The sequence below is a fragment of the Oncorhynchus mykiss genome, chromosome 15 (genome assembly GCF_057628025.1).
Source record: "Oncorhynchus mykiss isolate SJ-2025 chromosome 15, ASM5762802v1, whole genome shotgun sequence".
In the NCBI taxonomy this organism is placed as follows: Eukaryota; Metazoa; Chordata; class Actinopteri; order Salmoniformes; family Salmonidae; genus Oncorhynchus; species Oncorhynchus mykiss.
In genome coordinates this window covers 72,146,281-72,162,082 of record NC_143036.1, presented here as the reverse complement: position 1 = coordinate 72,162,082, position 15,802 = coordinate 72,146,281, and the positions used below count along the sequence as shown (strand labels likewise).

The window sequence follows — 15,802 nt, the reverse complement described above, 5'->3', positions numbered from 1 at the left end:
ATAAGAAACGTGCCCATACTGGTATATCAATTCATCAATTTAAAGGCCAACCAACCTCTTTTCACATTGGGGGGTTTATTTATTTAATGCATTATATAGCCATTATACCATGGTAACGCACACTTAATAAAGATAGTACCATATATCATTTTTTGGTACCATTCATCATAATTGTGCATTACCATGGTAGAATGTATAATGCGGTTTAACACCAGGGTATTTCCATGAGCCACATCTATACCATGGTATAAATGAGGCAATACCATGGTAATATTTAGGTACAATAGCAGTACCATGGTAGTAACATCATACTTCAAGGCTAAAACCATGGTACATTTCCATAATTCAGACAATATCATGGTGTAAGTGAAAGTACCATAGTAGTACCATGATATGAATGAAGTACCATAGTACTAGCATGGAACATTTTTGTAAGGGAATTGTCAACCGATCATTAGAGTGTTTTTGTTTGACAAATGCGAACCAAAGACCATCAGGTAGCATTTTAGCCGCGTGGATATAATTATAATTATTTTACATTTTTTATTGCAACAATAATAGCAATATTACACATCAATACTGGGACATTCCTGTGTATACAATAAAATGTTCAAAAATTCAACACCAAGACATCTTTAGATGTGACAAGGCTATGAGACTTTAACCGACATGTTAATGAGTTCTAATATATTTTCCAACTTTTTAAGTTTAACAGGTTTGAGGAATATTTGGCCAAGAGAATAATAATGTTAATAAAATAGTTATCGGAATTACAAAGATAAGCATAATGCCATTTAACATCATCAAAGGCAAACATATACAGTGGATATGTACAAATTAATGTGATATTTGAGGCTCTCTCCTCAATTTATGCTTAAAAAAAAAAAAATGTAATCCTTTATTTAACTAGGCAAGTCAGTTAAGAAAAAATGTGTATTTACAATGAGGGCCTACAACTTGATAGCACAATGTACACACATATTTTCAGTGTGTGATATGGGGGTTGGAGACATGTTTATTTCGACATCACAAATAATTACTTTTATAAACAATGACAACACTGCCATGTTGCATGGAGCCTTGCTGATAGAAAACCACATCAATGTCAGACTTTAAACTGTAGCAGATTCACCTCCCCTGACTTCACTCCTCAAATTTTCGTCTGCAGACGGTTGCTTCAGCCTTACCACTCATACAAGCCCACATAACACTGCTTTTAAGGGCAGCAAGCACATCCCAGGGGGCATCAGTTCCAATGAAGTGTAGAGAATATGGGAATGGTCATTGATTATGGTGTGGGCTTTTTTCCAGTTTGCTGTTTGTGGAAGGAGCATGACAGGGGTAAATCCATCTAGTAGGTTACACATGAGGAGATGGAGAAAGAGGGCAATCTCGATTTCAATGCACATCATGTGATCCACATAGTTTATGGTGTACTGTACATGGTTTCAAAGTCATCTTTTTAGGCTGTGTTTTATTGTTGCACATTGTTGACCCTCACATTTAGGGACACATTATTGAGCCATGCCAGACTCTGGGATTTACACACTTGCAGGTGAGTTTCTAAATATGTTTTATGATTATACAAGGGGATTGCTAACTATTGTAATAATTATTTTTAGTTGGCACACCAAGTCAATAACCGAACTTCCTGAAAAAGATGACTTTCTTTAAAAAATCTATTCCGAATTTTAACTCAATTCACGAGGACTTTTATTCTGGGGGGTGCAAACGCAACCGGAAATTGAACGGACTACGTTCAGTGTCACACTCAATGCTACCGACGGTTAGGTTTTAAAACTGTTGTAAGCCTTTTAACTTTGGAAACCGTCTTTATAACAAACACTTAGCTAATTTTCAAGCTTCGTGCGTGAATACTTTTGTATGAGGACGAGATGCAATGTCAAAATCCCAGCGAAAATGGTATTGCGGATTTGTTTTCACTAGACTTGGTGTGCTTGATGTTCAACATGGCGTATCCTCGCTAAATTTCCGTATGTCTCGATCTTTTAAGTACGCTAGAAGCGGGAGGACTAGTACTTCTGAATCATCTACTGTTTTTTTAAGGGATAGCCTATTTAGATGTACAATTACCTTGGCAAGCATGTTATGTTTTTTTCCCTTTAACCAAATTAGTTGCTAGATAGGGACCTCAATATTTGGAACTAATCTGGTGCGCTTGATTAGTTCATATGAATGCAGTTTCCACGTTTGGGGCAATTCCATTGGTTTCATTTTGTCTTACAAGTTAAATCAGGAACCTTGAGGAAATATTTGAAATGTTTTTTTAACCATCTCTAACTTTCAATATCAGTTCAGTATTATTTCAATCATTATTGCGGCTCATATCCTTATTTTTAGGTCCCCCTCTTCTTCTTCCCTCTCTGCGTCTCTTCATTCCACCACTGCGGCTTGTCTCTGCAGCCATGTGGCAAGTGGTTCAGCGAGGAGACGTTCAAGATTATGGGATGCTGGAGGAGTTTGTCACCACGGTGACAGAGATTGTGCCAGAGCTTTTGAGTTGCAGTCAGAGGGCCCAACTCATTCTGGGGCTTCGAGCAAGGGTAAGAGATTGGGTTCAGAATGGGGAAAAAGAAACATGCAACAAGATCATGCGAGGTTACTCTCTGACAACAATATTGTTGACTCTAGCCTAAAACAGCCAGCTGTTAAACATTGATTGAGATAAAGACCCTGACACTGGTTTCTCAAATACTGCCGTTGGCCCTTAGCTAGGCTAGCTATCATTTTCTCCAAATGTGTCCCAATGAGAACAGAGCAATGCCTATGAAGCGTGTGGTTGACCTTTGCTCTACTCCTGACTGGTCATCTGTAATTTTAGATGGTTCTGGAGTTGTGTCGCACTGAGCAGACAGCAGACCAAGACATTCAGCAACACCTGGCCAGGATCCGAAGCCTCATATCCACTGGAGAAGCAGAGGTGAGTATCTTTCTGGGAGGGAGCAGAGGCCTATGTCACTCTAAATGTTGTGTCATTGAGTTGTTAAATGTGATTATTTAACTGTTGTGCATGTTTTGTTGCAGTCAGGTGATGCTGAGGTGGAATTATCTGAATCAAAGTTTGTGGAGCTGGTTGAATCTCTGCTGAAAGACCCAAGTGAAAGGGAGAACTTCTACCAGGTTTGTGTTGCTCTTATATGGTAGGGAAGTGACCACCTCTTTCTGCTTGACTTCCCTATCCAGTCCCATGATTATTTTGGATAAAAAAATAACTCCAGGCTACATTTTAACACATGAAACCAAATAGAAAGTATGTAGAAATAATAATGGACCTATATAATTTCAGATAACTGCCCTTATCTTGACTAACAAAAGCTGTGTGGCCCTCGGAATTTTGAAACCCCGATGTGGCCCTTGAGCCAAAAAGTTTGCTGGTCTAGGTTACAAAAGGCAAATACTAGGCTAATTATTGACATTAATTATTACATTAATTTATTCTCTCCTAGGACGTCTTCCCTGTGGAATTTGGGCCCAAGTATGACACTGCAATACAGATGCTGATGTTAGAATTCCTTTCCAGACTTGAGAAGTTACTTCCCATACCAGACCTTGAACAGGTAATAAGAATGAATAACACCTTAATCTAATCAGCTTGGGGAAATAGAAGTAAAGAATACCAATCAATAATCAATAATATTTTCATGTTTAATAAACTGTGTGTTGGACATGAGTATGCAGTTGTTAATGCTTTGAAACCATGCTCCTCTCTCTCAAGACTGCCTCCTTGTTAAGTGCTGTCCCCTCTGCCCTGGAGAAATGTGTACAGTTTGTACCTGACCCCATACACTTGAGGACCCTGCTCCAGTACCACAGAAAACGTGGACATTTGGATTCCATCGGTGAGTATCGTACAGACTCAGAGGATCCATAGCAGGTAGCCTAGAGCGTTGGGCCAGTAACCGAGAGGTTGCTGGTTCAAATATCTGAGCCGACAAGGTGAAAATCTGTCTTTGCACTTGAGCAAGGCACTCAACCCTCATTTTCTCCAGGGGTGCTGTATTACTATGGCTGACCATGTAAAACAACACATTTCACTACACCTATCTGGTGTATGTGACAAAAAAACACTTTTTTTTGTTGTTGCTTGGATTGGCTGTGCCAAAATTGCAAATATTTGAAGTATAAGCTAGTTGTACATGATGCAAATATGAATTGTGTAAAATGTCATTTTGTTGTTGTGTTTTTTTGCACAAGTGCTTGATGAATAGTGTCTTGTAAGTCATGGGTTGGGCACCAAATGGAATATGAAACTGAAATTAAATAAATAAATAACAATTATATAAGATTGTGGAAATGTAGTTGACATGTATGACGTTGGTCAAACACTGTTGCAGAAAATATATTAATTCAGTTCAACCTGTCTTTTGTCTCCCCCTTGCACAAAAAGAAACTCCATCGTCCTTTGGTGACTACATCCTCTCCTCTCTGTCTCTCCCTCCACATGTACGTGTGGTGACTGCCACAGAAGTAGATTCACAATCAGAATGTTTGGCTAGAGTGGAAGGAAAAGGGTTGGTGGAGGGTACAATAGAGAAAAATGGAGGACTACTTGCACCAGATGAAGATCAAAGAGACGCATTTACTGAGAAGGAGCTTGCTATGAATAGGAAGCCTGTAAGTGTGGAAACGGACAATCAAGCTGTCACCGGAATTCATGTTCAAACCTCAAAACAAAGCAAGAGGCTGCAGATCAAGAAAATACGGTCAAAAGTACAAAAACCATGTAAAACGGATTCTTCCGAGCGTGCAATCCAACAGCCATCCTCCTCCAAGGTGCACACCTCCCTGAGGAAGTCATGCAAAAGAGGCCCGTTCAGGAAGACATGCCCCGACTGTGGGAGGACTTTTGCTCGTGCCACGTCCTTTAGAAGGCACCAGAGAAGCCACACTCAAGATCATGATCATAGGTTTAAGTGCCTCAAATGTGCAATAGGCTTCAAGGATCTTTATGATCTGAAGAGACACCAGCAAGGAGTTTGTGAAAAGAACCTCTCAACTTTGGTTGATTGGGAAAATAAAGAAGAGATCCCACAACCCTCAACTAGCAAATCTCCGAACACATCACCCCTTAAGACGCTCTCTCCATCAGGGCTAACACAGAAAAGACCTCTGGACACCAAAACATGCTCTTTGTGTAGGAGGTTTTTCACTCGTACTTCAGACATGGCCAGGCACATGAGATCCCACTCAAAAGAGCATCCATTTTGGTGTGTAAATTGTGATAAGAGATTCAAGTATTCATATGATTTGAAGAGGCACCAGAGAGATTTGTGTAAGAAAGTGAACCAGGAAGATTTAGGTCAGGTTGGTCAAAACTTGTCACAACAGAAGGGGAAACCGCAGCCAGAGAAAGATGAATCCCAATCAATGGGTAGCACTGGGTCTCTTGGCACTGATGAAAACCCGCAACCATCTCACAAAGGGCTGTCCGACTCAAAAACCTGTTGTGTCTGTGGTAGGATTTTGACTCGTACTTCAGACATGGAAAGGCACTTGAAATCTCACTCAAAGGAGCGTCCCTTTCATTGTGCTATTTGTGAGAGAAGTTTTAAGTACAAAGATACCTTGAAGAAACATCAGGAAATCCTTGGCCACGAGGGCATCCTAGAAGACTTGGGTCAGAGTGTGGACCAGCAACAAGCGGAAGTTAAAACCGAAGGTTGCAGCAGTCCTCTCACTACCAAGGAAAACGACACTGGGACCCTCATCACAGCTGCTACTTCAGTGCCGACTCTCAAAGAACCCAAACCATGCACTGTGTGTGGGAAGATTTTTAACCGTGCTTCAGGAATGGCTATTCATATGAGATCCCATTCAGATGAGCGTCCTTATCAATGTGTCAATTGTGAACAGCGTTTCAAGTACATGCATGGTTTAAAGAAACACCAGAGGGATATCTGTCTGAAGGTGAACCAAGAAGAAGCATCTAAGTTGGTGGACCAGCAACAAGAGGATGCTACTCCAGAGGAGGCTGGTGAACTGCTAGCCACTGATGACACAAGGGCAGACTGCAAGGAGGAAGAAAGAAAGGTGGTATTCAAATGTGATGAATGCGACAAGGAATTCAAAGGCTCATCCTCCCTAAGAACACACAAACGAATTCACAATCCATTCTATTGCTCTGATTGTGGAAGGATATACCCAAACTCCATTGCCTTTGACAGACACAAGCTGATGCACAAGGAAATCCAGTGTACCATGTGTGAGAAGACCTTTACCCTGTTGGGGCGTCTGAGAGAACACTATCTGCATCAACATAAATTCACAGGACCATACCCCTGCTCTCAATGTGAGAAAACCTTCACTCAGTTATCGTACCTTGTCATCCATGAGAGGGTTCACTCGGGAGAGTACCTGTACCAGTGTTCTGTTTGTCCAGAAAAATTCAGAACAGCCAATTCTCTAACAATACACAGTAGGAAGCACACAGGAGAAAAGCCGTTCCTGTGCTGGCAGTGTGGAAAGAGCTACAGGGCCGCTTCTGAACTGTCGGTGCATATGGGGACTCACTCAGAGGAGAGACCCTTTTCTTGTTCGCAGTGTGACATGACTTATCGGACAAAGATTCAGCTGAATACACACATTGAGCAAGTTCACGAGGGGGTGAGATTTACCTGTACAGTCTGTGGAAAGCAGTTTTACAAAGCAGTGTCATTAAAAAGACACAAACTCACTCACACAGGAGAAAGACCATTTCCATGCTCCTATTGCGAAAAAACCTTCATCACAGCAAATGAAAGGAGGTTGCATGAAAGATACCATACTGGTGAGAGACCATACAAATGTCAAGACTGTGGAAAGTCCTTCATCCAGTCAGGTTACCTGAAATCACACCAACGACTTCACACAGGAGAGAAGCCATTTTCATGCAGCGTTTGTGACAAACGTTTCAGATTTTCTCATCATATGAAAAGGCACCAGAAAACCCATACAGAGAAGCATGTATGTGGGGAATGTGGGGAATCTTTCACCCAAATTCGATGCCTCAAGGCTCACCAACTCACTCACTCCCTCAATGAAAATTGAGTTACTGTTGTACATTTGCATATCAGTTGTTGAATGTTTTTTTGTATTTTTCTTTTGGATAGATTTAATAACTAGGTCCGTCAGATTAGTTAAGTGGATATTTTGAATAGATCATCTAAAATGTTGTGTAGAGTCGGCTACAAGTATTGATTGTAAGTCATTTGTAAAGAGAATCTAAATGACCAATGGGCAACTGAATTTACTTGATGGACAAATCCACCCAAAAACATATATTTTGGTATTTGTTTCATTAGTCCATTGTTGACGTACAGTGCATTTGAAAAGTATTTAGACCCCTTGACATTTTGTTACATTACAGCTTTATTTAAAAAAAAATGTTTTTCCCCCTCTAATCTAAACACAATACCCCATAATGACAAAGCAAAAAACAGTTTTTTAGAAATGTTTGCAAATATATATATAAAAAATAAAAAAAAATGATATCATATTTACATAATTATTCAGACCCTGTACTCAGTACTTTGTTTGAAGCACCTTTAGCAGTGATTACAGCCTCGAGTCTTCTTGGGTATGACGCTACAAGCTTGACACACCTGTATTTGGGGAGTTTCTCCCGTTCTTCTCTGCAGATCCTCTCAAGCTCTGTCAGGTTGGATGTGGAGAGTCGCTCCACAGCTATTTTCAGGATACTCCAAAAATGATGTATCTGGTTCAAGTCTGGGTTCTGGCTGGACCACTCAAGGACTTTCAGAAACTTATCCCGAACCCACTCCTGCATTGTCTTGGCTGTGTGCTTAGGGTCGTTGTCCTGTTGGAAGGTGAACCTTTCCCAGTCTGCGGTCCTGAGCAGGTTTTCATCAAGGATCTCTCTGTACATTGCTCTAAACATATTTTCCTTGATCCTGACTAGTCTCCCAGTCCCTGCTGCTGAAAAACATCCCAACAGCATGATGCTGCCACCATGCTTCACTGTAGGAATGGTGCTAGGTTTTTTCCAGGCGTGACGCTTGGGATTCAGGCCAAAGAGTTCAATCTTGGTTTCATCAGACCAGAAAATCTTGTTTCTCATGGTTTGAGAGTCCTTTAGATCGCCTGCGTCCAGCACGGACCCGCTCAATGGCGAGCTGCGATCTGGATGTGGTCTTGGCACTCATCCAATTCTGCCTTTCAAACCGTTGGAGTCTGCCTACCTGAAACACCTCTCTATGAAGGTGGCTTCTTGGTAGCGATTACTACCATGAAGAGGGTGGGTGAGCTCCATGCTCTTTCAGTAAGTTCTGAGTGCTACTGGATGGACCCAGGGGGGAGGAGTACATCTCTCCGCCCCAACCCTTTATTCCTCCCGAAGGTTCTATCAGACAGGCATGTGAACATAACTTTTATCCTGTCTGCTTACGACCCCCCGGCAGTGGCGGGGGATTCTGGGCCTCCCTCCGGCATGTTGTGCCCTGAGGGGGCACTGGCTGCCTATGTGGAGCGGACATGGTCAGTTAGAACAACAGACCAGCTCTTTGTCTGCTTTGTCCTCGTGCACTTTTTGCTAGGTACTATCAGGTAAATGAGGCACCTCCCTCTGCGGTTGGTTCAGCGTTCCTGGCCTCCCCTTCCACATTGACGGCCCCTGCGTCTCGGTCCCGCACTGGGATTTCGCCGCAGGCTGGTCAGGTATACCAATATATTGCAGTCATCCAATATAGTAAAATATAACAGAAGTTATGTATGTAACCACAGTTATGTGAGCTATTTGGATCACTCCAATCCTCTACGGTGCTAGAGTCGCCTCAAAAAATGATGTAGAGAACGCATGTCGCGGCCATGGGTATATATATATATATATATACACGTGACACAGGTGTACACGGGAGTAAATCTGTTAATCCTCACCTCGGATGTATCCCTCCGCCGCGGAGTGATACCAATATATTGGAGTGATCCAAATAGCTCACATAACCGTGGTTACATATGTAACCTTCGGTATTGTGTAGGTTGTAACATAAAATGTGGAAAAAGTCAAGGGCTCTGAATACTTTCCGAATGCGCTTTAAAAGTTACATGTCTTAAAATCTTGATTCCTGACAAGCGAAACATCATCAATGGACTAATTACATTTTTTTTAAAGATCGTTTTTGGGTGTAATTTTCCTTTAAGCTACTTATCATAGTGGGTATATCCAGTCCAATACTTCAAGTATTGTTTTTTCTGTGATAGCTGAACTTTTCATTAAGAATGCACTCTTTATTTTTATGGTTACATTTCTTTTATTAACCTGTATTTTAATATTGTATGAAACGTGCTGTAGATGATTTTGTCATTTTAATTAAATTCACTTTTTTGGCAACATCAGAGTAGTTTATTGCATTATATTAGCATCTGTGAGATGATTCACTGATTACTAGAGACGATATAGCCAGAGATTTGTATAACTAAACCAAGATAGACCACCGCCTGTAGTTTCCAATGGGAACAGATGAGTTTTCGTAGGAAGAACAAGCAAGGAGGTGGGCAGAGCCAAGCACGAGAGCGAGATCCTATTGGCCCGTTCTAGCAAACATCTGCATATATCCGTTAGGGAACGCCTACTCTGAAATGCACGTGTGCAATAACTCAATTCGACTTTTCACTCCTAAATAACGCGCTTAAAAAAACGTTGACAAAACTTAGACTACTCTATTCATAACATATTTTAGTTTTGGGAACAGAAAACTGTATTGAGATCAAATGTTTCATTAATGAGAAAATGTTCGGAATGTAGGCCAAAATTAATCTGGTTCCATCTTCTCCCATTGCCCGTCAGTGGGCTTCCTAGTGGAAAGGCCAAGCGAATGCTTCATATTTATACATCCACTACCTGTCTCATTGAACAATCTGTGATATATCGTTTCCCATGATCGTAACTTTTATTCTGAAGGCGAATATAAACCGGAACTAATGTTTTTTTAAGCGACTTCCTGCAAAATGAGAAAAACAATAATAACTTCCAGGTAAACAGATATTTCAGCCAAATGAATCAATGATTGCTTGGGTTTAGTTTAGGACGTCCCTGTGACTGATAATAATGGATTATAGGAATTTAACGGAGCCGGTGGTGAATACGGGTAAGTTTATAGTTGTCGCAGGGAACTGATTGGAAGCTTCCACCAGACAGAAGCAGAGCAGGCAGGGGTTCCAGCTAGCAAGCCAACTTTCCAATTGTAGCCCTGTAGCTAGCTACTTATGGTGTAACTGTATGAAATCGATGCATATTTTCATTTGTGATCGCTTTTATGCGATCTGCATTCAGACATAATCTATTTAAAATGCAATGCGTAGTTAGCTATAGCAAGTAGTATCAATGTTTTCCTCTTCTAGTCATAGCCTAGCAATGTGTGCTCTTGTTTAGCCCAGTCAGTGCAGCTGCTTACTGCCTGCGATATGTTCATTCATAGGGTTATCTTTTCCTCTACCTGCCCTGCGCCTGTTCATCCCACCGCTGCGGCTGTTTTCTGCAGCAATGTGGCAAGTGGCCCAACGTGGGGATATAATGGGCTACGGGAAGCTGGAAGAGTTTGTGACATTTGCTACAGAGACGGTTCCAGAGCTGCTCAGTTTCAGACAGAGAACCCAGCTCATGTTGGGCTTACGAGCAAAGGTGAGAGAGCGAGGTGATGATTATTTGACTCTGTCGTAGCGCCCACACGCACACATTTTTCACTGTCCAAAAGGACCAGGAATGAAAACCACAAAATCTATATATCCAGATTTGTCCTGTGACTTGAAAAGAACATGGTTCATTTAGTAATGAGTTGCAAGGAATTCTATTTTATTCATTTATTCAAACAACAGGTAATGGAATATTTGAAGAGAAAGGTTAGCCCAAGTTGTTCAGTGTTCTTGTAGGATTAATGTGTTTTTTTCCCCCAAGTTGGTTTTGGAGTTGTGCCGCACGGAGCAGACAGCAGGACTTCAGAGCCATCTGGACAGGATCCACGCTGCAAGATCACATCCGGGGGATCCAGACGTGAGTCTTAAGATATTCCTCAATCCTCTGTAATGATGTTCTCTCACTCGATCTTGTCAGAATTACAGTACATTTATTCAAGAGGTTATTTCCCCAGTTTTGTTGTGCAGAAGCGGAAGCCTCTAAATCAAATTTCCTTGCACTGGTACAAACTCTTATCCAAGACCCAGTTGAGAGGGAACATTTCTTCCAGGTCAGTATATGTTTTTTTAAACAACAAAGTTTGAACATTAGTATGGTCCGTCAACATTGGTATAACAAAACAGATGAAACCAGTAGTATCTAGGCTACATTTTCAATGTTTTATGTTTTTTTTTGTGATAATAAACCTACTGCTTCATGTTCTTAGGCTACATTTAATATTTGAAAGAAAAATTCTATGTGAAAAGTAGCCAGCCAAATAATTGACCCCCCCCTGTCTTTTTCATCTCTCCCATTAGGAAGTGTTTCCTGTAGACTATGGACCCAAGTATGACTCTGCCCTGCAAGGATTAATGTGGGAGTTTCTCTCCAGGCTGGAGCAGCTCCTTCCAGTACCAGACCTCAAACAGGTACTCAGGCAGAACCTCGTCATTAGACCACTCCTCAGACCTCCGTTATCAAGCATGAGCTTGTGAATAAAGTTGTCTTGTTTGAATGTTTGCATAAAGAATGTCTGCATCTTTCTTTCATGTCATAATGCCCACGATGAATTAACATGCTGACACATCTCATGTGGAGCACTGCAGCACTCTTCACAAAACATTGCATTGGTTACTCAGTTTATGTATTAGACATGAGACATCTTGGAGCATTTTATTTAAGATAATGGGCATTTAGAATATTTTATTTAAGAACAACTGGACCGATTTTGATTGATTGCAAATTATATTAATGTGTGCTCCCCATCTCGTAGACAGTGTCTTGGCTCAATGCTGGACCCTCTGTCTTGGAAGAGTGTGTCAACTCTCTATCTCAGCCTCTGCAGTTGAAGACTCTACTGCAACATCATAGAGAACTAGGATATTTGGACACCAATGGTAAACCACTTAAAAAAAACAAAAATCCAGAATTAGTAAAGGAGGTATGCAAATTGTTACATTTGAATGATTCAAGGAAATGCTTTTAGGATTGTAACATTCCCCTTTTATTCATATCCCAGCAGTTTATTAAAATAAATAACATCTCACTGTAATTGTCTCCTTTTACCTCTCAATCAGCAACTTCTTCCTCCTCTGCTGGCGACTGCATCTTCTCCTCTCTGTCTCTCACTCCGGTAGTGGTGGTGGCCACTAGAAAGACAGAAACAGAGATCCAATCAGAGTTGATGGATGGTTGTATGGACCCAGCCTTATATGGTGAAGAGATGGAAACAGAGTCTGTAGTAGTGACTGAGTATGCAGAAGTGGAGCTGGGGACCTGTACATACACCAGAGAGGAAAGGGAGTTTAGTATAGAGAAGACTGAGTCACAGAACCAAAGAGACAGTCAGGCTGACTTGAATGGGGAAGAGCGGGAGATGGTAGCCAATGCAAGCGAGGAAGAACGTCAAGAGGGAGAAGTGGAGGTTATTTGTGAGGAAGTGGGGCATCCTAACGGAGACGCTGAGCTTGTTTCAGAGAAAACCAGTGCCATGAACATAGAGGAAGCCGTTTTCTGCGCAGAGGTGGGGGATGTGTGTGTGGATCTGGAGTCAATGAATAGAGAGGTGGAAATTATTTATGAGGAGGTGGAGCATGTTGAACATCCGGAGTTAGTTGGGCCTATATGTGCAGAGAATACAATTGACAGACCGTCCAACCACAATGAGAACCCACATGAAGAAAATGATTTCACAGAGGAGGGGCTTGAGAAGGACGAGCAGGAGAGAAATGAAGCTGGTTATGTCCCCCAAACTGTCACGGATCAAGGAAGTTCCCAATGTACGCCACAAGAAGTAATGAACCAGCCAGAACTGGTCCCATCCTGTCTGCACCAAAAACCCACATTAGGGTTCCAGAGACTGGACGTCAGTGTCCTGCCTCTCCAAATGTCCTCCCCCTCTCAACCACTGAGAAGAAACACAAGACTCCAGATGAAGACCGTGGGATCAAGAGGTCCCAATGGAGGGCAGCTCAAGGCATTGGAGGAGGCTAATGGGACCTGGGGCGTCCCTTTATACCGGTCTCCAGACCCAAGGTAAGAATGAGAGGTGGGAGGGGACTTAAGGTTTTAAAGCAATTTCACCATTTACTTTAAAATGATCACAATGGAAATGTGTCAATGACTTCATTGTGTTATCCCTGTCACGTTTTAAAAATGTTTGTACTTTCTATGGCTTTGTTAAACTGTCAAATAAAATCAATCAAGGGCAGTGTCATTGGACATCAATTGTGCTTTATCGCTATCTTTAGGGAAGACTCTGAAGACCTCAGCGCCACTTCTGACAGCTCCACAATGAATGGAAATAAAGGTTTGCAATGTTATATCAACACAAGGTTTCTATGGTACTATAGGTACACTTGGATATAGTTAGAATTCTCTGAATGTTTCATCATTTTAATTGGACAGATTTGGCAATGTTGAATATGATCCAGATGCCTGGTTTAGAATAAGTTGGATTATAATTTTTGATAACTTTCTAAATATACAGTATGCTCCTTTCTCTGTTCCCCTGCAGGTGGGACGGTGAAGGCTCCCTCTCTGGTCTTCGCCTGCTCTCAGTGCTCTTTTAACCATGCCGACGAGGTGAACCTCCGGCAACACCTTAAAGCGCTTCACCCAGAGGAGTACAGAAGGATGCTTGCTGCTGGAGAAAATGAAACAGAAACCCCTCCAGGGTCTTCCAGCAGCCCCCCTCTGAACCCATGTCTCTCAGACATTCCCCACACACTGGGGAAGTCTGGCAGGCATACATCACACTCCAAAACATGCTCTGTGTGTGGAAAGACCTTCTCTCGAGCGACAGATATGAGGAGACACCAGAGATCCCACACTGGGGAGCGGCCTTACAGGTGCATCCAATGTGGGAAGACTTTCCAGTACTCCTTCGACTTGAAAAGACACCAGCGAAAGGGCCTAGGGTCAAGGCCGTTCCAGTGCTGCGCGTGTGGAGAGGGCTTCGATCGGGAGGAAGATCTAAAGACACACTGCAGTGTGGCTCATTTAGCAGAGTCGCCAGTCTCTGATGACTTTGCGATCAAGTTAAACCTCCCAGCAGGCCTTGAGAGTGAGCAGTGTCCCAGCGAAGAGGGTGAACACAAATGTCCAGAATGTGACATGTCTTTCAGTCAGATATCCCAAATGAAGCGACACCAGCTGATTCACTCCGGTGGTGACCCGCTGCAGTGCAACCAGTGTTTGAAGAAATGTCAAAACTCTGATGCCCTCACAAAACACATGCAAATGCACAATGGCGCGCGACCATTCCAGTGTTCAATATGCAAAATTAACTTCACGCAGCTAGTTTGTCTTAGGCAACACTATTTGAATGCTCATAAGGAAGAGGGTTCATTTCTGTGTTCCCATTGTCCTAAAAATTTCTCAAGGCTATCGAACTTGATCAAACACCAGAGAACTCATACAGGTGAGCGGCCTTACCAGTGCTCTCATTGTCCAAAGAGATTCACACAACTACAGATCTTGACTAGACATGAGAGAATTCACACAGGAGAGAGACCATTTCTTTGCCCTGACTGTGGAAAAAGATTTCTGTCCTCTGGTGAATTGTCAAAACACCTTCAGTGTCACTCAGAGGAGAGACCCTTCCCTTGTCTCGAGTGTGGAAAGACTTTCAAGGCCAATCGGTTTTTAAAGAAACACTTACAGACTCATACAGGGGAGCGTCCTTTCCCCTGCTCACAGTGTGGGAAGAGATTTTCCAAGTCGACTGATCTGACCAGGCATAATCGCATGCATACAGGGGAGAGGCCACATATGTGCTCTCAGTGCGGTAAAAGTTTCTTAACTTACTCCGAAGTGGTGAAACATCAGCGTTACCACACTGGAGAACGACCATTCAAATGTGAGCAGTGTGGGAAGAGTTTTACCCAGTCCTGCTATCTTACAGTACATAAGCGCATACACACAGGAGAGAAGCCCTACTCCTGCAGCGTGTGTGGAAATCGCTATAACAGCACCACTCCACTGAAGAGACACATGCTCAGCCACACGGGAGAGAAGCCATACGTGTGTACTGAATGTGGGAAGGCTTACAACAGATTGCATCTTCTGCGTACACACGAGCGAACTCATGCAGCAGTTGAGGCTGTTTGTTGAGGATATTGGTGTGTCATTGCTATTCATATGTTGTTTTTTGGAATGTAAAGTAAGACAGGCCATTTGTATTAGAGGCCTGTAACAACAAGAGTTGAGCCTCATACTGTGAATTGTTAATTCTGTCACAGCTTGGAACTTGATTGTATATTTGAGATGTGCTTTTTGCTGCCAGGAATCATACATCAAAGGGTATATTCTTTTATTTAGATTACTCACCTTGTGTTGACATTAAAAAAGAGAGAAGTATTGCACACCTTCCTTTGCAGAATGAAGAGGACAGTTGCTACCGGTACACAGGCTGGTTGATGAGAGGCGAGTGCCAGGCCTATACTCTTATGTTCAACAATGAGGGAAAATATTTATTCTCAAATGTAGGCTCGAGTGTTGTCTTTATGGCTGATATACATAATATGAATCAATCTGCTATCTCGGGTCAATAGACGATACAGTAATTCCTTTTCTAAGGGACACATGTTGGCTCATCAGCACCCCCAGAGGCAAAACTTCTATATCTTTAACGGAGTATTCATTAGGCAATAAAGGTAATACAAGTAACGTTGC

At 42.1% G+C, this 15,802-nt stretch overlaps 1 protein-coding gene and 1 long non-coding RNA gene across 7 annotated transcripts; one reads left to right on the top strand and one right to left on the bottom strand.

Annotated features, from left to right (window-relative positions):
- The first annotated feature begins 1,721 nt into the window (after window positions 1-1,721).
- On the top strand, window positions 1,722-15,796 carry LOC110490636 (uncharacterized). 6 transcript variants are annotated; one of them, XM_090201100.1, is made up of 15 exons: window positions 1,722-1,923; window positions 2,362-2,564; window positions 2,843-2,941; window positions 3,046-3,141; window positions 3,468-3,578; window positions 3,737-3,860; window positions 5,160-5,162; window positions 10,434-10,636; window positions 10,910-11,005; window positions 11,103-11,198; window positions 11,446-11,556; window positions 11,901-12,024; window positions 12,205-13,162; window positions 13,378-13,436; window positions 13,644-15,796. In XM_090201100.1, exons 1-15 carry the CDS (start codon window positions 1,896-1,898, stop codon window positions 15,239-15,241), a joined length of 3,909 nt encoding a protein of 1,302 aa, XP_090057226.1. In that variant the 5' UTR covers window positions 1,722-1,895; the 3' UTR covers window positions 15,242-15,796. The 6 variants fall into 6 exon arrangements, with proteins under 6 accessions (XP_090057226.1, XP_090057223.1, XP_090057224.1 ...); XM_036956963.2 differs by lacking the exons at window positions 1,722-1,923; window positions 2,362-2,564; window positions 2,843-2,941; ... (2 more) ...; window positions 3,737-3,860; window positions 5,160-5,162 and adding an exon at window positions 9,940-10,103; XM_036956964.2 differs by lacking the exons at window positions 1,722-1,923; window positions 2,362-2,564; window positions 2,843-2,941; ... (2 more) ...; window positions 3,737-3,860; window positions 5,160-5,162 and adding an exon at window positions 9,963-10,103 and having other exon boundaries at window positions 10,497-10,636.
- LOC110490670 (uncharacterized) lies at window positions 11,784-15,588 on the bottom strand. The gene is made up of 3 exons (XR_002468737.3): window positions 15,458-15,588; window positions 12,194-12,276; window positions 11,784-12,032 (listed from the first exon to the last, which is right to left on the bottom strand). It is a non-coding gene; the product is annotated as an uncharacterized LOC110490670 (long non-coding RNA).
- Window positions 15,797-15,802: the final 6 nt, after the last annotated feature.